The sequence below is a fragment of the Cebus imitator genome, unplaced genomic scaffold, assembly GCF_001604975.1.
Source record: "Cebus imitator isolate Cc_AM_T3 unplaced genomic scaffold, Cebus_imitator-1.0 Scaffold40, whole genome shotgun sequence".
Taxonomy (NCBI): domain Eukaryota; kingdom Metazoa; phylum Chordata; class Mammalia; order Primates; family Cebidae; genus Cebus; species Cebus imitator.
In genome coordinates this window covers 6,528,861-6,551,519 of record NW_016107355.1, presented here as the reverse complement: position 1 = coordinate 6,551,519, position 22,659 = coordinate 6,528,861, and the positions used below count along the sequence as shown (strand labels likewise).

The following is a 22,659-nucleotide window of genomic DNA, read 5'->3' as shown; positions in this document are numbered from 1 at the left end:
TGGATAAGCTTTTTGATGTGCTGTTGCAGTCGGTTTGCCAGTATTTTATTGAAGATTTTTGCATCTATGTTCATCATGGATATTGGCCTGAAGTTTTTTTTTCTTGGTGAGTCTCTCCCGGACTTTGGTATCAGGATGATGTTGGTCTCATAAAATGATTTGGGAAGGATTCCCTCTTTTTGGATTGTTTGGAATAGTTTCAGAAGGAATGGTACCAGCTCCTCTTTGTATGTCTGGTGGAATTCAGCTGTGAACGCTTCTGGACCTGGGCTTTTTTTGGGTGGTAGGCTTTTAATTGCTGCTTCAACTTCTGCCCTAGTTATTGGTCTATTCAGGGTTTCAACTTCTTCTTGGTTTAGGATTGGAAGGATGCAAGTGTCCAGGAATTTATCCATTTCTTCCAGGTTTACTAGTTTCTATGCATAGAGTTGTTTGTAATAATCTGATGATGGCTTGTATTTCTGTGGAATCTGTGGAATCTGATATTCCCTTTATCGTTTCTGATAAAGTATATTCTGATAAAATATTTCTGTGGAATCTGATATTCCGTTTATCTTTTTTTATTGCATCTATTTGATTATTCTATCTTGTCTTTTTTATTCTGGCTAGTAGTCTGTGTATTTTGTTGATCTTTTCAAAAAACCAGCTCCTGGATATATTGATTTTTTGAAGGGTTTTTTGTGTCTCTATCTCCTTCAGTTCTGCTCTGATGTTAGTTATTTCTTGTCTTCTGCTAGCTTTTGAGTTTCTTTGATCTTGCTCCTCTAGCTCTTTCAATTTTGACAATAGGGTACCGATTTTAGGTCTCTCGTTGCTTCTCATGTTGGCATTTATTGCTATATATTTTTCTCTGGACACTGCTCTGCTTTAAATGTGTCCCAGAGGTTCCGGTACGTTGTGTCTTCGTTCTCGTTGGTTTTGAAGAACATCTTTATTTCTGCCTTCATTTCATTGTTTATCTAGTCAACATTCATGAGCCAGTTGTTCAGTTTCCATGAAGCTGTGCGGTTCTGAGATAGTTTCTGAATTCTGAGTTCTATCTTGATTGCACTGTGGTCTGAGAGACTGTTTGTTATGATTTTCATTCTTTTACGTTTGCTGAGGAGTGATTTACTTCCAATTATGTGGTCAATTTTAGAGTAGGTGCCATGTTGTGCTGAGAAGAATGTATATTCTGTGGATTTGGGGTGGAGAGTTCTGTAAATGTCTATTAGGTTGGCTTGGTCCAGGTCTGAGTTCAAGTCCTAGATATTCTTGTTAATTTTTTGTCTCATTGATCTGTCTAATATTGACAATGGGTTGTTAAAGTCTCCCACTATAATTGTGTGGGAGTCTAAGTCTCTTTGCAAGTAATTAAGAACTTACCTTGTATATCTGGGTGCTCCTGTATTGGGTGCATATATATTTAGGATCGTTAGCTCTTCTTGTTGCATTGATCCTTTTACCATTCTGTAATGCCTTTCTTTGTCTCTTTTGATCTTTGTTGGTTTAAAGTCTATTTTATCAGAGACCAGAATTGGAACTCCTGCTTTTTTTTTTTTGCTCTCCATTTGCTTGGTAAATCTTCCTCCATCCCTTTATTGTGAGCCTTTGTGTATCCTTGCATGTGAGATGGGTTTCCTGGATACAGCACACTGATGGGTTTTGGCTTTTTATCCAATTTGCTAGTCTGTGTCCTTTGATTGGGGCATTTAGCCCATTTACATTTAGGCTTAATATTGTTATGTGTGAATTTGAGTCTGCCATTTTGATGCTAGCTGGCTGTTTTGCCCATTAGTTGATGCAGTTTCTTCATTGTGTTGACGCTCTTTACCATTTGGTATGTTTTTGGAGTGGCTTGTACTGGTTGTTCCTTTCTATGTTTAGTGCCTTTCTCAGGAGCTCTTGTAAAGCAGGCCTGGTGGTGATGAAATCTGTGAGTACTTGCTTGTTCACAAAGGATTTTATTTTTCCTTGACTTATGAAGCTTAGTTTGGCTGGATATGAAATTCTGGGTTGAAAGTTCTTTTCTTTAAGGATGTTGAATATTGGCCCCCACTCTCTTCTGGCTTGTAGGGTTTCTGCTGAGAGATCTGCTGTGAGTCTGATAGGCTTCCCTTTGTGGGTAACCTGATCTTTCTCTGTGGCTGCCCTTAGCATTTTCTCCTTGATTTCAACCCTGGTGAATCTGACGATTATGTGCTTTGGGGTTACTCTTCTTGAGGAATATCTTTGTGGTGTTCTCTGTATTTCCTGGACTTGAATATTGGCCTGCCTTGCTAGGTTGGTGATGTTTTCCTGGATAATATCCTGAAGAGTATTTTCCAGCTTGGATTCACTCTCTTCGTCACATTTAGGTACACCTATGAAACGTAGGTTAGGTATTTTCACATAGTCCCATATTTCTTGGAGACTTTGTTCATTCCTTTTTACCCTTTTTTCTCTAATCTTGCCTTTTCATTTTATTTCATTGAGTTGATCTTCAACCTCTGATATCCTTTCTTCTGCTTGGTCATTTGGGCTCTTGAAACTTCTTTATGCTTTGTGAAGTTCTTGTGTTGTGTTTTTCAGCTCCATCAATTCACTTATATTCCTCTCTAAGTTGTTTATTCTCGTTTTGTCAAATCTTTTTTGAAGGCTTTTAGTTTCTTCTTTGCATTGGGTTAGAACATATTCTTTTAGCTCACAGATGTTTCTTAATTCTGTCAATTCATCACACTCATTCTCCATCCAGCCTTGTTCCCTTGCTGGTGAGGAGTTGTGATCCCTTGTAGGAGCAGAGACATTCTGGTTTTGGGTGTTTTCATGCTTTTTGCACTGGTTTCTTCCCATCTTTGCGGTTTTATCTACCTGTCGTTTTTGTAGTTGTTGACTTTCAGATTGGGTCTCTGAGTGGACGTCCAGTTTGTTGATGATGAAGTTATTTCTTTCTGTTTCTTAGTTTTCCTTCTAACAGTCAGGCCCCTCTGCTGTAGGACTGCTGAGGTCCACTCCAGGTCCTGCTTGTCTGGGGATCACCTGCAGCTGCTGCAGAACAGTAAGGGTTGCTGCCAGTTTCTTCTTCTGCTATCTGTCCCAGTAGGATACCCACCAAACGTCTATCTGAGCTCTCCTTTATGAGGTGACTGTAGATATACAAGGGCCAGGGAGCTGCTTGAGGAGACAGTCTGTCCTTTATAGGAGCTCAAGTGCTGAGCTGTGAGCTCTGTTGTTCATTCAGAGCTGCTGTGCAGGTACGTTTAAGTCTGTTGCAGCAGAAGTCATAAACCTCCCCCCCTTTTTTTTCCCAGGTGCTCTGTCCCAGGGTGTTAGGGCTTTATGAGTTTTTGTTGTGTTACTGCCTTTTTTCAGGGCTGCCCTGCCCAGCAAGGAGGCAGCCTAGTCACTGTCTGCCTGCAGAGTCTTTGCTGAGCTGCTGTGGGCTCCACCCAGCTGCCGTGTGAACTTCCCTGCAGTCTTGTTTATACAGATGTAGTTAGAACTGCCTCGGCAATGGCAGCCCACCTCTATAATTGCAGACTCTCTCTGTAATGGCGGGCTGCCTCAGCAATCATGGGCTTCCTCAGCAATGTTGGACTACCTATGTAGTGGTGGACTGCCTTGGTAGTGGCAGATGCCCCCCCCACTGAGCTGGCCCATCTGGGGTTCAGCTGTGCTTGCTGTGAAACTCTCAATCCAGAGCGTTTTCAATGCTGTTTTTTTGTGGGCCTGGGACCAGCTGAGCCTGATCACCTGGCTCCCTGCCTCAGAGCCTTTTTTTTTTTTAGTTGAATGGTCGACTGTTTCCCAGATGTTCCAGTCGCCTGTTGAAAAGGCGGCGGGATCTGTGTGATTTCCCATGTGGTGACTCACTGCACCTGCTGAAACAGCGGCGCTGAGATTCTTGGGGTTTTTTGCCTGGGCATCTCCTAGCCTGGCTCCCTGCTTCAGTCCTCTTTTTAATCAGATGAATGGGTGACTCTGCCTTCCCGGAGCTCCAATCGCCAGCTAAAATGGCGGCCAGACCCATGTATGGTGCCTGCAAAACAGCCGCGCTGTCAAAAACAGCCCCACCATCCAAAGCAGCCGTGGCAGCCAAACCAGCCACGCTGGTGACCCATGGGGCTCCTCCACCTGGGAATCTCCTGGTCTGTGGGCAATAAAAATCTGTCTGGAAATGCAGCGTCCACTCACCCTCCACACTTTCACTGGGAGCTGCAATCCTGAGCTGCTCCTAATTGGCCATCTTGGATCCCTCTTTCTTCTTCTTTTAAGTGATGGGGCCTCACTCTGCCCACGCTGGAGTGCAGGTTTTTGCATCTCAGAAGGACATGCAGAGGAAGGTCCTAGAAGGAAGAGAATGTTACCCTAACTTGTTTGCTACGGGTATCAAGGTGCTAGTGTAGTAGACTTGGATGAACACAGAATCTGGAGTCAGGAGACATTGATTTTAGTCCTGACTTAGCCACTTATGGCCATAACCTTGTTAAAGTTTATACAATACATTATACAATACAGACTCTCACAGGACATTTGAGAAGGTCAGGTCAGGTGAATTCTGTAGAAGTGTTTGGTAAAGTCTAAAATGTTAGGCAATTATTTGTGCATGTGCTGTGTAGTTCTGATCAGCAGCCTTCGCCTGCCTACATGCAAACACCAGAACTTCTGGAATTGGTGTCTCTAGGCTCTGGGAGAATTATGCAGCAAAAAAGGCCGTTATTTAATATGATGGAAATCCATTTGATACACTACTAGAACAGCAGTCACAAACTGAAAGCCATAGATAATGGATTTAATAAATGAGAAGAGGGATTGCTTTTTTTAAAATATTTTTATTTTATTTATTTATTTTTTTTGAGACAGAGTCTTGCTGTGTCACCCAGGTTGGTGGGCAGTGGTATGATCTCGACTCACTGCAACCTAGGCCTCCCGGGTTCAAGTAGTTCTTCTGCCTCAGCCTCCCAGAGGGATTGCTTTTTTAGAGAGAAACTTTCTCCTATCCTTGGAAGAGGAAGGGAATGAAGAAGGACAGGAAAATGTAGTGTATGAGTGCTGAGAAGAAAGCTCAATAAATGCCATTGTCCAGGCCAAACGACATATTTGAAAACTGAATCTGAATGCTTAGAATTCATTAAGGTGGTTTCCCTGTAGGAGTTCACCCACTGCCTCATGCTTCAGCTACCAAGAAGCCTCTTAAAGGAAACCGTGATTAAGGGTTTGCTTTAAAGCAATAATAGATTCTTTGGGTTAAAAAAAAAAATAGGATGTTCTTGTTATAGTCCTCGTCTTTGTTGTTTTTATATTTTCAAGAGATAATACAATCACACAGCTTAATATTCAAAAGACACAAAATTATGGTGCATGTTTAGAGCACACTTCCAGTGTGGCTGGCTCTGTGTTAAGTGCTTTACATTTGATCACCAAAGCAGCACTTAGAAGGTTGGTACTATTATATTATCTCCATTTTGCAGATAAGGCTATTGCAGAACAAAGAGGTAAGGTAACTCACCAAAGTTACATTGCTGGGAAGAGGCAGAGGTAGGACCTGGGCCCAGGACGCCTGGGTCCCAGCCTACACTCCTTCTCACTATGTTGTTTTGATAGATGTGTATTACATAGTGTAGAGAAAGCCTTTCCCTTTGCTCTGTAAAGAGTGTAGAATGAAAAGCCTTCTTCTTTCTTTTTTATCCAGTAATCCAGCTTTCTACTTCAGAGACAACTAGTATTACCAATTCATTGTATATCTTTTAGAGACAGTCTACACATGTATAATAAAACCCAGAGTTCCCCCCCCCCCCAGTTTTTCCTTTTTCTAGACTTATGGTAGCATTCTATACACAGTGTTTTGTTGGAAGGTTTAAGGGATACCATGTAGTAATAATGTAGGTTAATTCATTAAGATTGCTTTACTTTTAGTATCTGGCTGAGATCATCTATTCTAAATTACACTGTGCACATTTAATAGATAATTTGGGATTACAATGTGTTACAATTGGAAGCACCAGACTTTTAGACATAATTTTAGTTGCACCCCATTCCCCATTTTTTCTTTTTCCGTTTTTCAGACAGTCTCACTTTGTTGCCCAGGCTGGAGTACAGCTGTGTGATCTCAGCTCACTGCAACCTCCACCTCCCATGTCTAAGCGATTCTTGTGTCTTAGCCTCCCGAGTAGATGCGATCAAGGCACCCACCATCTGGCTAATTTTCATATTTTTAGTAGAGATAGGGTTTCACCACATTAGCCAGGCTGGTCTCAAACTCCTGGCCTAAGTGATCTGTCTGCCTCAGCCTCCCAAAGTGCTAGGATTACAGGTGTGAGCCACCTCACCTGGCCCCAACCCATCCTTTTATAGAGGAGGAGACACTGGATTAAGAGGTGAAGGAGTGACTGAGATTGGACTGTGGGACCCTGCCTCCAGCCTAGGCAATCAGACATCCAGTGCAGTGCTCCGCCATTTTGTCTGTGCTATGTGGCCTCAGGGCAGTGGAATGTGGGTAGTGGTGCTGTACGTGCCACATACAAACTTTACCTCTTTAAGAGTTTTACTTGATGTGATCCTGAACTCAGAAAAGAAGAAAGAAATTCTGTCTTTTCCTCTCTGTAGTTCCCTGTTTATAGCACCCAGATCTTAGGCTGTATTGTGACAGATACGATAATGTTTTGTCACTGCTGTGTGAACACATTTAAAGACTTACGTGGTTTTAACTTGTGACCTTTGCTACCATTTATGCATTGTTTTTTTGGTAGGTAGGGGGAAAACAAGCTTAGAGTTACAAACAACCTACTTACACATAAACTTTTGGCTGCCATTTTTATTAGAGATCAGTTATATTCAGGAAAATGTAGGGAACCTGAAAGTTATTTATTCCAGTCTTTTGTCCTTTTCTAGACATGGTAATCACTAAATTAATCAACCATCCTTTATCCTGTAATTCCAAAATCCTAAAATTTCTGGAAAATCTTTTGGAATTGATCCGAGCTGTTGTGAGGCTGTTTATAGTGTCTATCCAATCCACTTCGCATAAATATTCATAACTTGGGCTGGTGAAATATTAATTTGATTTGGGGGTCTGATTATATCTCAGTTCCTGGAAGAGGTATTATGTAATACGTAGTGTAGCATCTTTCTGATTTCTAAAAAACATTCTGAATTCTGAAACATCTAGCCCTAAGGCACTTGGCTAAGGAACTGTGTATCTGAGATCGTTGAATTATGCTTTACAGTTTTAAAAGTGCTTTCATAACTTATTCTCTGTTTTTCCTGAACAATCTTGTGAGGTAGATAAGGTAGATGCGTTTTGGGAAAGCTCAGCGCTAGGGTTGGAGCGTACCTAAAATCATCTGGGTTGAACGCAGTAGAGCTAGAGTTAGAAGCTCTGTTGACCCTGGTGAATCCTAATCCATGTTGCAAGCATCATGTCCTCTGTGACTCGCATCTATCCCTCACCCAACTATGCAGACTTGACCTCTTTATCCTTTAGAGTCCCCATAAGTCCCTGTAGACATTTATCTCGGTACCTGCAACGGTATTGTTAACTTAGTATTTCTATGTTGGCCTTTCCATTCCCAGTTGTAAGCATATTCAGGTAAAGACTGGATCTCGTTAATTTCTGCTCCTGGTACCTTTCACAGTGCCTGTGTGAAGCCACACACTCAAAGTTTTGCAGAAGGAATGAACTCAGAAGTACGGCTTTATGTTACAGTGCTCCTGCCATGCCGTTGCTGCTGATTAAACATATTTACTCTTTCATTCCACATTTTCCTTTACAAAAAGGATTTACATATCACCTACTTTCTTAAAGATGGAAGAATTGCAACTAACATGCAGTATAGCTGTGTGTTGGTAATATAACAATGGACTACATTTAATTGGAATTGTTTGTAAATTAATATTAATATCTTTAGGTTAGCAATATATATTAAAGCTTCTGATGGGAACTGGAATCTTTAAGTGCTTTTTACTGTACTCCTGATCACAGGACAGCAACTCAGTGGTGAGTTTTTATGCAGTTCCTCTGAAATTGCACTGGGCAATTCACACAGCTAAGGCTGTGTAAGCGCAAAATAGGGGAAGAAAGGAGAGCCATGCAGTCTTCCTGAGAGTACTAACATACCAAAAGATAAATGAATTCCAAACCTGTTACTGCCATCTATTTACATAATTTTTTTTCTTGAAATAAACAGCTTGTTACTAGGTGGGAAATAATGTATATTTTGTGCTGACAGGGTGAACTTTCATTGCCACATCAAACTTAATTTTCCCTTTTCTTCCACCCCCAGTCTTCGTTTATTTTCAGGGTGTAGCCCTTTGGGTTTTCCCACTCTTCTTGAGCAAACCTTTTGAGAGATTTCTGTTTGTATTTAGAAACTTTTTCTTTTTTTCTTTTTTTTTAAGAGAGTAAGGAAATCATGGAGGTTGGCAGAAAAAAAAGAGTATAGAATAGGGTTGAAGAGTGGTTGGAAAATGTCACATAGTGCATTTCATAGGGGCAGGGTTACGGTTTGCTCACTGCTCTATCTCAGAATGCTTGCCAAGCAGTAGGCAGGCAGGAACTGCTGGTTAAATAGACAGTATTTTTGTCAGTTTTTGTTGTGATCATTATTGTTTGTCTTTATTTTGTTTCAGTTTACCTTCTCTTGGACCACTGAAAGTTTTCTATCATTCCTGAAGGTTTAAATACTTACCCTCTTGGATCACAAGACTGTTCTTTAAACTTTTTATGTAAACTTATTTTCGACTGTGTAAGGTGGTTTCCTTGTGTGAGACAAAGAGGAAAACTTGCTTTTTCAACGTGGGGATACCCATGATCACTTCTCTGATTCCTATAAAAGTTCAAGAGAAGAATCAACACCCACACTAGAACTGGTCTTGAAGGCTATAGCAAATCACCCTGCAGCACGTTATACAACTACTGCTCTTTTCCTTATTGGCCATGACTCCTCGAAACCCTGGATTTACAAGTCACTATCTCTGCATTTGTCCTGAAAATGGTCTTCTCAAACCACTTTAGTTCTCCTCCTAAAACACAGGTCAGATCGTGTCATTCTCTTTCTTGAAATCTTGGAATTGGCATACCACAGCTTGCAGGGCAACAGATGCATTCCTTGGCATAGCATTTAAAGTCCCTCACAAGTAGTCCTCAGGTGCTTTTCCAGCCTTGTTTGCTGTGTGGTTCTTCAGCAGGAGACACATTCCAAGCACCCAGTGATATTGTCTTTTTGTATTTGTGCTGTGCCCTCAGTCTGCAGTGACTTCCCTGTTCATTACTCTTTCTGTGTCTTTGTCCAAATTTTCCCCATCTTAGGAGGACACCAGTCATTGGATTAGGGCCCCTACTAATTTAATATGACCTCATCTTAACTTGATTATATCTGCAGAGACCCTATTTCCAAGCAAAGTCATATTCACAGGTATAGAAATTAGAACTTGAACACCATCTTTTGAGGGGACACAATTTAAACTACAGTACATGGCTTTAGATATTTTAAAGAGAATTGTGTTTTCTGTGTTTCAGATCACTTGAATTAGTGCCTGTCATGTTTCAGGGAAGTAACTGAGACTTTGGTTATTTGCCTTTTCACTCTTGAGTAGTTCCAGAAATAAGGCCTGGTTTCAATTCTAACCAGGCAAATCCTGGCATCACAGAATTTTTAAAACCAAAAAGAGTCCATATAAGTCATTTTGCTTAAATTTTACAATAAGAAAAGGTAGACAAATCATCTTATCTTATTGTGCTTGAAGTCATAAAGTAGCCATAAATAATACCCTGATGTCAAGGACATTGTTCATTCTTTGTGTTAAGCAAGAACAGAGAAATGAAGTAACTCAGATTAGAATACATTGTTCTGAAATGGTCAGATATTTAAGGCAAAAGCCCCAAGGCTTATTTTCATACCCCTTTAAATCATGCTGAGTGGCTCCCAGTCATATGAAGAGATGTCTTCAGTAAAGCACCAGGAACTGTGGTCAGTGCTCTTGGAAGCTCCACAGTAACTGCTAGTTGAATGTAGAAGTGAATGTGAATATGAAGAGAATATGTGTGGCATGTGGCTATCAGTAGCTCAAGGCCTGTGTACCAAGGTTGGCTGGGAAAGGGGCTGGGAGTGTGCTGGGAATTTCCATAGATTGTCTCTTTTAATCTTCACAACAGGACCTATAAGTACTCCTAGGGGAGACATTCCCAAAACTATAAAAGTGGTGGGAGGCAGAGCTGAGATTTGATCCCCAGCCTCTCTCATTCTGAAGCACTAATGGCCTTTGTTCTGCCTCTATTTCCTTGAACAAATTATGCAACTGTTTTTTCCTCTACTAACATTAAAATGTCAGTGTCTCCCTGCGCTTTGGGAGGCTGAGGCAGGCAGATTGCCTGAGCCTCAGGAGTTTGAGACCAGCTCCTTATTGGTCCAGGGTTTTACTATGTAAAACTCTGTCTCTACAAAAAATACAAAGAAATTAGCTAGGCATGGTGGTGCATGCCTGTAGTCCCAGCTACTTGGGGGGCTGAGGTGGAAGAATTGCTTGAGCGGGAGGTTGAGGCTACGGTGAGCTGAGATGGTGCCGCTGACCTAGCCTGGGTGGCAGAGCAAAACCCTGTCTCCAAAAAATAAAAAAAGGAAGAAAGAAAAGAAATGTCAATGTTGAAATTAAATTTATGTATTAAATCAAAGAGAGTATTCATATGGAAGAAGAAGAGAGTTTTCCTCTTTTTTAAAAAATTCTTTTAATTTTTTTTTTTTTTTTTTTTTGAGATACGGTCTCACTCTCTCATCCAGGCTGGAATGCAATGATGTGATCTTAGCTCACAGCAGCCTCGACTTCCTGAGCTCAGGTGATTCTACCACCTCAGCCTACGCACTGCAGTAGCTAGGACTACAGGTGTGCCCCACCATACTCAGCTAACTTTTTGTATTTTTAGTAGAGATGAGGTTTCACCCTGTTGCCCAGGCTGGCCTCAAACTCCTGGGCTTAAGTGATCAACCAGCCTCAGTCTCCCAAATTGCTGGGATTACAGACGTGACCCATTGCACCTGACCATTTTGTTTGTTTGTTTGTTTGTTTGTTTAAGAGATGGGATCTCGCTCTGTCACCAAGGCTAGAGTCCGAGTGCAATCGTGTGATCATGGCTCATCGCAGCCTTGAACTCCTGGGCTCAAGTGATCCTTCTGCCTCAGCCTCCTAAGTACCTGGGACTACAGGTGCATACCATAATAACCAGCTAATTTTTTTCAAGTTTTTAAAGAATCTGGGTCTTGCTATGTTGTACAGTCTTGTCTGGAATTCCTGGGCTCAACTGATCCTCTTTGCTTCAGCAACCTAATTAGCTGGGATTACAGGTACGAGCCACTGTGTCTATCACTCATATCTTATAAAATACTTCTAAAGCATTTAGATTAAAAAATGAGACAATCTGAAATACATATTTTCCCCCCTGTCTTTTAAAAATTTTTTTAATTAAGATTATTTTTTTTAAGATTTTTTTTTTTTTTTTTTGAGACGGAGTTTCGCTCTTGTTACCCAGGCTGGAGTGCAATGGCGCGATCTCGGCTCACCGCAACCTCCGCCTCCTGGGTTCAGGCAATTCTCCTGCCTCAGCCTCCTGAGTAGCTGGGATTACAGGCACGTGCCACCATGCCCAGCTAATTTTTTGTATTTTTAGTAGAGACGGGGTTTCACCGTGTTGACCAGGATGGTCTCGATCTCTTGACCTCGTGATCCACCCGCCTCGGCCTCCCAAAGTGCTGGGATTACAGGCTTGAGCCACCGCGCCCGGCCTTAAGATTTTTTTTTATTGCATTTTAGGTTTTGGGGTACATGTGAAGAACATGCAAGATTGTTGCATAGATACACACGTGGCAGTGTGATTTGCTGCCTTCCTTCCCCTCACCTATATCTGGCATTTTTCCCCATGCCATCCCCCCACCAACTCCCCACCCCCTGCTGTCCCTCCCCTATTTCCCTCCAACAGACCCCAGTGTGTAGTGCTCCCCTCCCTGTGTCCATGTGTTCTCATTGTTCAACACCCACCTATGAGGGAGAAAATGCAGTGTTTGATTTTCTGCTCCTGTGTCAGTTTGCTGAGAATGATGACTTCCAGGTTCATCCATGTCCCTACAAAGGACACGAACTCATCGTTTTTGATGGCTGCGTAATATTCCATGGTGTATATGTGCCACATTTTCCCTGTCCAGTCTATCATTGATGGGCATTTGGGTTGGTTCCAGGTCTTTGCTATTGTAAACAGTGCTGCAATGAACATTCGTGTGCACGTGTCCTTATAGTAGAATGATTTATAATCCTTTGGATATCTACCCAGTAATGGGATTGCTGGGTCAAATGGAATTTCTATTTCTAGGTCCTTGAGGAATTGCCACACTGTCTTCCACAATGGTTGAACTAATTTACACTCCCACCAACAATGTAAAAGTATTCCTGTTTCTCCACATCCTCTCCAGCATCTGTTGTCTCTAAAAAAGATTATTTTTAGACTCCTGGATTAGAACAATCTTCCATGATTTTTATTTCCATCTTTTTTTCATTGAAAAATAACATGAAACATTTAATAAGGTGTTATGATCATTATTAAATTTTATCTCCTCTATACTAGCTGTTTTCAGTTTGATATTTGAATACATGTTATTCTTCAAAAATGAGGATTGAACAACTTGGTTATAAATTATGCTGTCTTGGTAAAATATAATTATTAGGGCAAAATGGAAAAGAAAATGCGAGGCAATTCTGTTTTTTTTTTTTTTACTTTTAACAACTTCAACATATGTACTATTTTATGATAATATATAATTTCAGGCCCTTTTTAATGATCTTGTGTAATTTTTTTTATTTTGAGATGGAATCTCCTTCTGTCACCCAGGCTGGAGTGCAGTGGTGCCATCTTGGCTCACTGCAACCTTTGCCTCCCAGATTCAAGCAATCCTGCTGCTTCAGCCTCCCAAGTAGCTGGAATTATGGGTGCCCACCAGTACACCTGGCTAATTTTCATATTTTTAATATAGATTGGGTTTTACCGTGTTGGCCGTGGTTTGCCAGGCTGGTCTCGAACTCCTGACCTCAAGTGTTCCACCCTCCTCGGCCTTCTGTAATTTTAAAATTCAGTGGTCTGAGTCATAGTCATCAGACTGTGTTGGTTGTAAGTAACCGTGAACTATTTCCAGGAATAGTACTTACTCAGGAACAACTGGCTTCTGGTGCTGCTAGGAATCTGTTTCATTCCATTGCTCACCTCTGCTTTCCTCCATGCTGACTTCATTTTCAGACAGGCCCTTACTTCATGATGGCAAAAATAGCCACTGCCAATGCCAGGATTACTACTTACAAGCCGGACAACTGAGTTTTGGGTCTGACTCACACAGCCAGCTTGGGTCATATGGCCATGTCTCATTAGCCAGACCTGAAACATGGACTCTCTCTGGACTGAGAGTAGGGGGAAAATGGTTTGAAAATAAACTTGCCATATTGTTATTAAAATTAGGAAGAAAGGATGCTAGGCACGATAGTTTGGGACACAGCTTGTTGAAAGAAGGTGCAACCAGAACTTTATATGTTTTGCTGTAGGGATTTAAGAAAACAAATCTGCTACCCAAAAAGAACATGTTCAGTATTAACTGCCTGAAAATGGAAAAGACCAGAAATGCACAATTTGTGATTATCAGACACGATATTAATTTTCTTTAAAAATCATAATAGTAAATCCTCTGAGGTAATGATTGCCATTTTGGAGCACTTACTGTATGTCACTCTTTGTATGAAACACTTTATGCATTTCATTTAACCCATACAGCCTTTGTAAGGGCAGGCTTAACATTCTCATTGTACTGATGAAGAATTAGAAGGCCGGAGGCATTTGGATTTTAATCCAGATGTGTCTGACTTCATTTATACTGCCTCCTAGTTTTACAGTTTGCATTTGTATGTCTGTCTGCTTGTCTGTTTGCCCTCCTCTGTCCCTTCAGAGCTCCCCCTCGGCTTCTCTAACCAGTTGGCTGCCTTTCACCTTGGGCACCTCTCCAGTCCATTGGGAAACCGGCTCAGCTCTGTCCTGTGAGCATGCCACCACAGTCGGTCCCCTTTTCCCCTCCTCTGCCGCCGCAGTTCTAGCCTTCATTATGAAGGGCTGGAACTCTAATTATGAATTCTGTTTGGCCTTCCTGCTTCCAGTCTTCATCTGTTCCACCCCCGTTTTCCTTAACAGCCAGATTGAACTTTCAAAAAGCGCAGACCTGATCTTATCAAGCATCTGTTTTCCTTGGTTTCTCGAGGAGGGAGAGCATGATCCTGGCCCCCGCCTGCGGTCCTTTCCACCTCGCGGCACTTGCTCTCTGGTCTTTGTCTTTTGCCTTCTCCAGTGTGGCAGTCTTAGACCTTACCACGTCCCTCACTGTTCCTGTGGTGCACTTCATCCGTTTTACTTCTTCAGGTCTGTGTTTAAATGTCACCTCAAGTCCTTAGAGACTTCCCTGTCCCTCTTCCCCACCTCTTCAGTCTGGAAATCTGAAACCGTTTACTGCTCCTTTTTGTACTTTCACAGTTTGTAGTGATACATTCATCTGTGATTCCTTGCCTAATATTCCCCACTGAACCATGAACTCCGTTAAGGCGGGGACCAGGTCTTTCCAGTTAACTGCTGAGTCTCCAGCAGCAGCCATAGCGCCTGGAACATCACAGACACTCAAACACGTGTTGACTGGACTGATGGGTCAAAAACTGAGTCTACCCAAAGCCATGCATTTTTAAATGATTACTTTTTCTATAGTTTCCTCACTCTGTCATTTACTAAGAAAGAACCTATGTTTTCCTCAGAGCAGTTTTATCCCAGTTGCTTTTGGTTTGCTTAGAAACATGCTTCCCTTCTTGCTGACTATAATTGCTAGCAATTCTGATACTCTACAGTGATGCACTTGGCTTTTGAAACTCCTGTATTAGAGCTAGCCATAATCGGGGAAACTAATAAATTTTAGAGTGTGTAATTCCTCTCAATTTGACCTCAGTGTGGGTGAGTGGGAGAGAGGAAGAGAAGGCTCTACCAGCTTGCTCCAATTGGTTCCTGAACCAACAACACAGAAGCTTTAACACTCCTTTAACTCCGATATGCTGTCCCCAGAACGCAGGCATCCAAATTTAGCCCTCTCTGCATGTCCCTGTGATTTCTGACTGCCATCTGTGTCCAAACTGGCTTTGGAAGGAGAAGCTTTCTCTCCAGTGATTTATTATTTAAAGCAGTCTTCTCTGCCCTTATCATGAAAACTGGTAATTTTCGTATGGCCAGTTGGAATCCACATAAAAGGCTATCTGTCCCAGGCTCACTGGTGCCCCAGTTCTGAGAGGATCACTATCCCTGCATGGCTGTGACCTTTTGATGTGCACGCAGGCATGGTGACTGGGAAGCTTATCTGTCCATGATCATCTCACGTGTTGTGGATAACATAACTTCTTTCTCTCTTTTTAATCCACAGTTGGTCATGTTCGGAGTTTGACCTGAATGAGATTCGCCTGATAGTTTACCAGGACTGTGAAAGGAGAGGCAGACAAGTCTTGTTTGACTCTAAAGCTGTTCAAAAGATTGAAGAGGTGACAGCTCAGGTATGAAATGCTGATTTGCTTTCTCCTTTTTCTTTTGTGCTTTTAACCACCCCTCTGATCAATCATTGATTAATCTGTAATCTTCTCTTTGAGTTATATTGTACAGTGCCATTCATGGTTCAGAAGAAACATAAGCAAGCGTTGAATAATCAAAGCCCTATCCCCAACAGGTATGAGTATGCTCACTACTAAACGCAAGTGAAGCCGTTAGCAAGTAATCATGACAGGAGCTAAGTAGCGAACTATTAATAGTACTAGAGGTAAATTTGCCAGTGAGTTACAATCCAGTAAGATTTTGATGGCAAGTGTGTGCCTCAAATGTAATGGGAAAGGAGAACTCCAAAATTCATTTTAAAAAAGTGTGAGCCTGAATATCATTCTGTCTAATGTTTCTCATAGATAAATAAGTAGCCGTGGGTTAACAAAAGCACACAGCCTTACTCACTTCTGTGCCTTCCATATGCAAATCTGCATCGTTGCCTTCAAAAGGATTGTTTCTCAAACCCTTATGACCAGGGGAGCTTTTATTTATTCCCCCCTCCCTTTTTTTTTCCGTGGAGAGTTGGGTGGTAGTGGTGGTGGTGGTGTGGGGTGGGGGACAAAGGATGGGTAGAATGAGGACAGAGCAGCTCTTGGTCCCTTGGAGCCAGAAGGGGAATGGTAAAATAACATGTTGAAGGTGAGAAGAGTCTGATCTCTTCTGGGTCTTTTTGGATGGGAGACCACAGTACTTCTAAATTCACTTTAGACCTTTCATGCTCTTTTCAATATTTGTTCAGATGCCTACAAATTAAATAAATCCATTTGTATTCATTCTTTTTATGTTCAATAAGTTGCTACCCATACTGACCAAATACTGGCACTTTGTAGAATATGCAGCTAAGTAAATGAACGTTTATAATACAGTCTTTGTCTCTTCAAGGCCAAGGGGTTGTTTTCCTGCTTTTGATAAGGATCATTTCTGCAGGAAGGAAGTGTTTGGTTAAACACAGTTTAGCTGGGTGGATTCTACAATATTTTAAAGTGGAGTTCTGCCAGGTGGCTAATCATTACAGTAGTTGTTGGGCTTGTTAGGTAGGTGGAGGGGAGGGGCGTGAGACCAAGAAATCTCTCAGGTGATTCACTGTGGGCTTTCCTGGTTAGCTTTGTAACTGAAATTTAGGTGCGCCAGCACTTGGCCCTTTGGTGGACAGGAGATGGTTTACCTCTTGATTTCTTGAATTATTTCCCATTTCTCTGAAGGCCAAACATGGATGTTTTAGTTGAGCTCCTATCACTGGGACTGCTCATAGTGATGGCTGGTGGAGCGGAAAAGAAACACAGGTTTTCAAAAGGAACTGGAATCTTCAGTGTACTGCAGCAGTGATCATGCTGGAATCTGGAAACATAGGCTTTCTTAGAAGCACTCATCTAACCAAAAAGGTCTCTTAGGTTCAGGAGGTTTGTAGTTTGCCCAAGTCTACAAAAGAATCCAGTTAGTGCTCTATTCACCATACCAGGTGCCATCTCCAATTATAGACTGTTCAGCGTGTTGTACTCCAGCCAAAGGGCCTATCAGTCTGAGGCAGGTGGGACTTGTGTCACTTAGGCCCTTTGAGGGGCTGTGTTTCTGGCTTAAGTGATACTAAGTAACAGCTATATCTTGAGAGAGTGTTGAGGGAGTGCTGGATGCTCAGGAATAACCAAGTGCCGCTTTGAATGCCATCATTGCTGGAGTGATGGTTGTGGTCCAGCACATTTTGTGTTTTCCTTACATTCTTTTCCCATTTTCAGTCCCCACCGCCCCAGCCTCCCTTGGCAAGTACAAAACATCATGAGTTTGTATCAAGCACATGACTGTAGGCATTTGCATTAGACCACCAGTGTGACTGTCACACTGGAGATTAGATAAGCTGCAATTGCATTCATGTTTCTCCAAGCAAAAGCTGCACAAGGGAAAAAAAGGCAAAGAAGACTCAGAATAGAAACAACTTATGGAGGGTGCAGGAGGCTTCTGTAGGGAGTAATATATTCAACGGGAAGGTAAATGTTAATAAAGGTTTATCCTTATGCTTTTGTCACTGTGATAAAAATTAGTGACAAACTCTATTTGGGGAATGTATAGTGGAGAATCCTCTATTGTCCTTAACCTTTGAAGACCGTATTTCCATCACATGCTATGTAATTCACAGTAGCTCCTGTTTCAGGGTTTTGATTTCATCCCTTACAAATTCAACCTCATGATTTTCCTTCCTGTTGCCTTTAAAGGAGTACCAGAGGAGGTGTGTCATTAAAAACACAAGCCAGCCTGTCCAAGTTAATAGTTTTATTAGTTCAATGTGCTTAGTAAAAATTTAGATTTGAAGCCTCATCTTTCTCCAATTCAATGGACTATGACTCTACATAGTACTAAAAAGCTAATAACCAAAAATCTAATAACCAAAACAGAGATCAATTATATGAAGTATAAATAATAGTTAATTATTAGAAGAGGATAAAGTCTTAATACATAACCTACCTCCTTTTGTCTAGAACCCTTCTTCAGCATTCTGCCTTTCCATTATAGACTCTCAGGAACCATATTTTTGTCATTATTAGAAAAAAAGAAAAGTTTCTGGTTTTTAATGCAACTTAGGCACCAGAATGCTTTTAAAAAGGAATTCCCAATGAAGAACTGTTGACGAACCTGATATACTTAGTAACGTTTTGCCTTGCCTGTCTCTCTCAACCTAGAAAACAGAAGATATCCCTATTAAAATATCAGCCAAGTGCTGCCAGGGGAGCAGCAGTGTCAGCAGCAGCGTCAGCAGCAGCAGCAGCAGCCTCATCTCTTCCCACAGTTCTTCCGGGGGATCTTCACACCATGTGAAGGAGCCGCTTCCAAAGTACCAGGTACAGCCATCCCTTCTGTGGGAATAGCCCCTGGGGTTAAAGTTATTTAAACTATAATTTCTCCTTGGGAAGTAATGCCTGCTTGAGGGCTCTGCTCCAGAAATATGAGGACAAGTATTCAACAGAGTACTCTTAAATGTTTCACATTGATGTTGTTTTTGCTCTTTGGCTTTTATCTCCAATAAAAACTGTAATCAAGCAGAGGTGATACAGCCTACTGTGTACTGGATGAGGAAGAAATATTACCAGTCAGGCAAATTACCTTGCTTTGTTTCCTTTGCTGTCTGATCCAGAATAATAAACATGTACTTTCCAGTTTTGTTATAAGAATTCCTAAGGATTCTGGGAATGTATATGGGCATCCTAAGAAAACAGAACATGCCAGTAAAAGGAAGAAAGCCTTGTATGGAAGAGGAAAGAAATGGCAAGATCTAATTTGAGTATGAAGGATACAAGGCTGGTGGCATTTTTTATAGTGTGTGTGTGTGTGTGTGTGTGTGTGTGTGTGTAAGGAAAGCGTTAAGGTTATTGAGAAATATTGGCTAACAAGATAAAAAGGACGAGATGTTTTATAAATATTAAATGGCAGAAGGATATCAATTGATGGGGGATATATTGAACTTGTTTTAAGCCCTCGTAGAATCTTGTCTACTGTTTTGCTGGAACCAGGGAAATTAGCAGCAGCTATGGATCCAGAGGACTTTGTTAATTTCATAGTCAGGATTTGTGCCACTCTTTTGCCCTTTTTGAGACATAGTGTGCCTGGGTCTCAAAGCGGATTGCAGTTTAAAAAGTATAGAGTAGAATTTTCAGCAGGTTGAGAATCACAGTTGGCATGTGGCCCTTGTACCCCAAGAAAAAGCAGATTATAAATGAGGGAGGTGGGTGGAAGTTAGTAATAAGGAATGGGAAAACCAGTTGGTTTCTGTCAGTGTATAGTAGGAAGAAGTTGGTGTGAGCTGTAACGAGAGAGGGGAACCTAACTGAACAGGGCTGATAGATTTATCTTTCTCTTTCCACCTCTGCAACCTTGTATAAGCAAGTGTGTATTTGTGTGTCAGTGTGTGTGTACTTGCATGTCTGTCTGTGTGTGTGTATTAGGAGTTTTAAAAAAGATTTGGAAGAGTATGTTAAAGGTGATTCCTGTGTTTTGTCTTGGTTGGAAGGCACACTGATAGAGAATCTAGTTGGTACGTCAAGGTGCAGAACCATGGTTGCTTTGTGGCCACCCTGTGGCACGCCGATTTGCTCGGCATTCATACCTGTTGTGTTCATCAGTGTGTCACCACACTTAGCGTAGGTACTAAGAACCCTATATCCCAAGACACTCATTCAGATGTCACTAGGTGAATGGATGTATTGGGGTATAGGGTTCTAGATCTCCAGGAGAGCTCTGGGCCTAGGGACAAAGATGTAAGGGGTATCCTATGTAAACAATTATCAAAATCAAAAGAATGGTTGAAAATGCAGGCAGTTAGTAGGGTGACCTCCAGGCAAAATCACAGTAAGGGATGATCTGAGAAAGAAGAGATTCAAAATGGAGAATCGTGAACAGCATCAGATATATTGAAAGAAGTTTAATAAAGCAAACTGGAAAGTGTCCATTGGATTTCACTAAGAGGGAGGAGGTCATCATTGGAGTAGCTGGACTAGTTTGGACGTTAAGAGTAACAAGCCAGTGAGAGTGGAGGAAGGAGAGGCAGGCAGTCCACCCTTTGGATGATAAAAGGATGAGAGAGACTGGCCAGAAGCTGGAGGGGACAAATGTTTTTGAAATACTTTTGTAAAACTTTAGGGTTATCAGACCATCTGTTATCTTTTGTGCCCTCACAAAACCCTACCTGGAGCAATGGGCATTTTTTTTGCCATACTGTTAATTATTTGGGTGAATAATACTGAACCATATTTCTTTTCAGGATATTTTCTTAGTAGCAAGAGTAGAGTTACTGTTATTTTCATATTTTAATCTTCTATTCAGGGTTTATAAATAGAAATAATAGTAATCTTTGTTTCTCATAACAAAAATAAAAATGAACTCTGATAAAACACTTGGCTCCTATATGATAATATTGTGTATAAAAGAGAAATCCCAAACATTAGTAATACTTTGGGGGGCAAATAGGCAATCGCCATGATAAATTAAGATTGTAAGATGACCACTTGAAGCTTTGAGAAATAGTTTTAATTATCGATGACACTAATGAGATTAATAAACATTACTTTCTGTTTTATTGCATGTCACGTTCCATGTACTAACTTTGATTTCGGTTTCTTGCATGTAGTACACAAGACCAGCTTCTGATGTCAACATGTTGGGGGAAATGATGTTTGGCTCAGTTGCAATGAGTTACAAAGGCTCCACCTTAAAGATACACTACATCCGGTGAGTCTAGGCTTCCTATTCTACTAGTTTTGAGAAGTGCAATGGTGGTATTGACTCCTTAACTCATAAATGTGTTTTCCCCCCTCCTTCCTTTTTTTTCCCAGTTCTCCTCCACAACTGATGATTAGTAAAGTCTTCTCTGCTAGAATGGGCAGCTTCTGTGGAAGTACAAATAAGTAAGTGTAGGATTTTGCACTCCCCACCCCATTTTTTTAAAGTGTATATTTCTTGAAAGAGTAATTCTTTAACGGTCACAAGGCATTTTGAAATGAGAAGCAGAATAAGTCCAAATTAACAAAGGTGTTTTAAAAGTGGCTACTGTCCTATAAACAGTGAAAAAAATCCTTTGACTTTATTAGGTGGCCCTAAAGACAAATGAGTCATCTGTTACCCAGTTGCCAATTTTTAGTTTCTTGGAAAATAAAAAATAAAAAAAGGGAAGGGGCTACATTAATAATCTTACTGTGTTTTCCAGTATTCTTTTATCTTTTTTTAAAAAAAATATCTTGGCATGGTGGTTCATGCCTGGAATCCCAATATGTTGGGATTCCAGTGGGAGGGTCACTTGAGCCTAGGAGTTCAAAACAAGCCTGGGCAACATAGGGAGACCCTGCCTCTACAAATAATGATAATAAAAAAAAATTAGCCGGGCATGGTGGTGCATGTCTGTGGTCCCAGTTACTTGGGAGGCTGATAAGGGAGGATCGCTTGAACCTGAGAGGTTAAGGCTGCAGTCAGCAGTAATTGTGCCACTGTACTCCAGCCTGGGTGACAAACCAAGACCCTATCTCAAATTGTTTCTGAAGGATTAAAGTGCGTAATGAGTTTTTCCAGTCTGATAAGCACCTGTGTGGCCGGGTGGTTTGTTTGTTCTTGCCATCTATTCTGAGTGGTCGGTTTAGCCTTTGTGATTGATTGGTACTTGGGGCATGCAATATTTTTACTTTTTAAAAAACTCCTAACTTTTTTCCTCTGATTTTACACTTCTGCATAATGAATTCTGAAATATCTAATAACTTAAACTCATTTTGGCATATTCATTCATATATCTTGAACTTTCAAGTAGAAATATTTCATATACTTCCTTTTTTAAAAGAAAGCACAGGTTATACTTTGATAAATTTGAAAGAAAGGCTCGTTATAAACTAAAGGACATTCTTAGGGGTCAAGTGAAAGCTGTTTTTTCTTATCCTGGGAAATTAAGAATATTTCTCTATATGTTTTAATACCATTGAATGAGTCTTGGCTTACTCTTCAACAAAACAGTTTGAGCATTTAACATGGGACTGTCATGACTTAAGCCAATATGAGAATTATTTATTTCTTATGAGATTTGTTTTTAACTGACCCTTGAGATTACCTGAATATTTATTGCATTAATTCCTTTAAATGCAGATTTATGTAAAAATTATTTTGGCTTCATTATGCTGTATTATTCTCAAGGTCTTTTTGTCATTGTTTTTGTCAGTTCTACACACAGCAAAAGTCTTTAATTGTTAATAAATACAACAAATTATTAAAGTCTGCTTCCCTCATATTTTTATGAGTAATTGTTTTTAGAAGTTGTGAAATGAAACTCCTGTAAGAATTATAATTTGTTATATTTTATTCCTGAAAAATGTTGCTGAATTGTTCATTGATATTAACCACAAGTAAAAGTTAATTTCATTTTGAGGGTTTATGTAAAATACTTGAAATGGATGGCAACTTGTTGGGTGTCAGTTGCTTAAGCAAAATGTAGAAATGAATAGCAGTATCCTAAGGGTCAGTCACTGAAGCAAAATTTACAGTTTGGTGTCTATTATATAAGATGAAATTATTAGAAGTACAGCTGTTTAGTTACATGGGTT

General features: G+C 40.8%; 1 protein-coding gene across 1 annotated transcript in view; it reads left to right on the top strand.

The window, feature by feature from the left end:
• FNIP2 (folliculin interacting protein 2) overlaps nt 1–22,659 on the top strand; it is a 145,660-nt gene that overhangs the window by 55,966 nt on the left and 67,035 nt on the right. Inside the window, 4 exon segments of the mRNA XM_037737596.1 lie at nt 15,429–15,555; nt 18,268–18,426; nt 20,709–20,809; nt 20,914–20,985. Of these exon segments, the coding sequence (XP_037593524.1) occupies nt 15,429–15,555; nt 18,268–18,426; nt 20,709–20,809; nt 20,914–20,985 (459 nt within the window).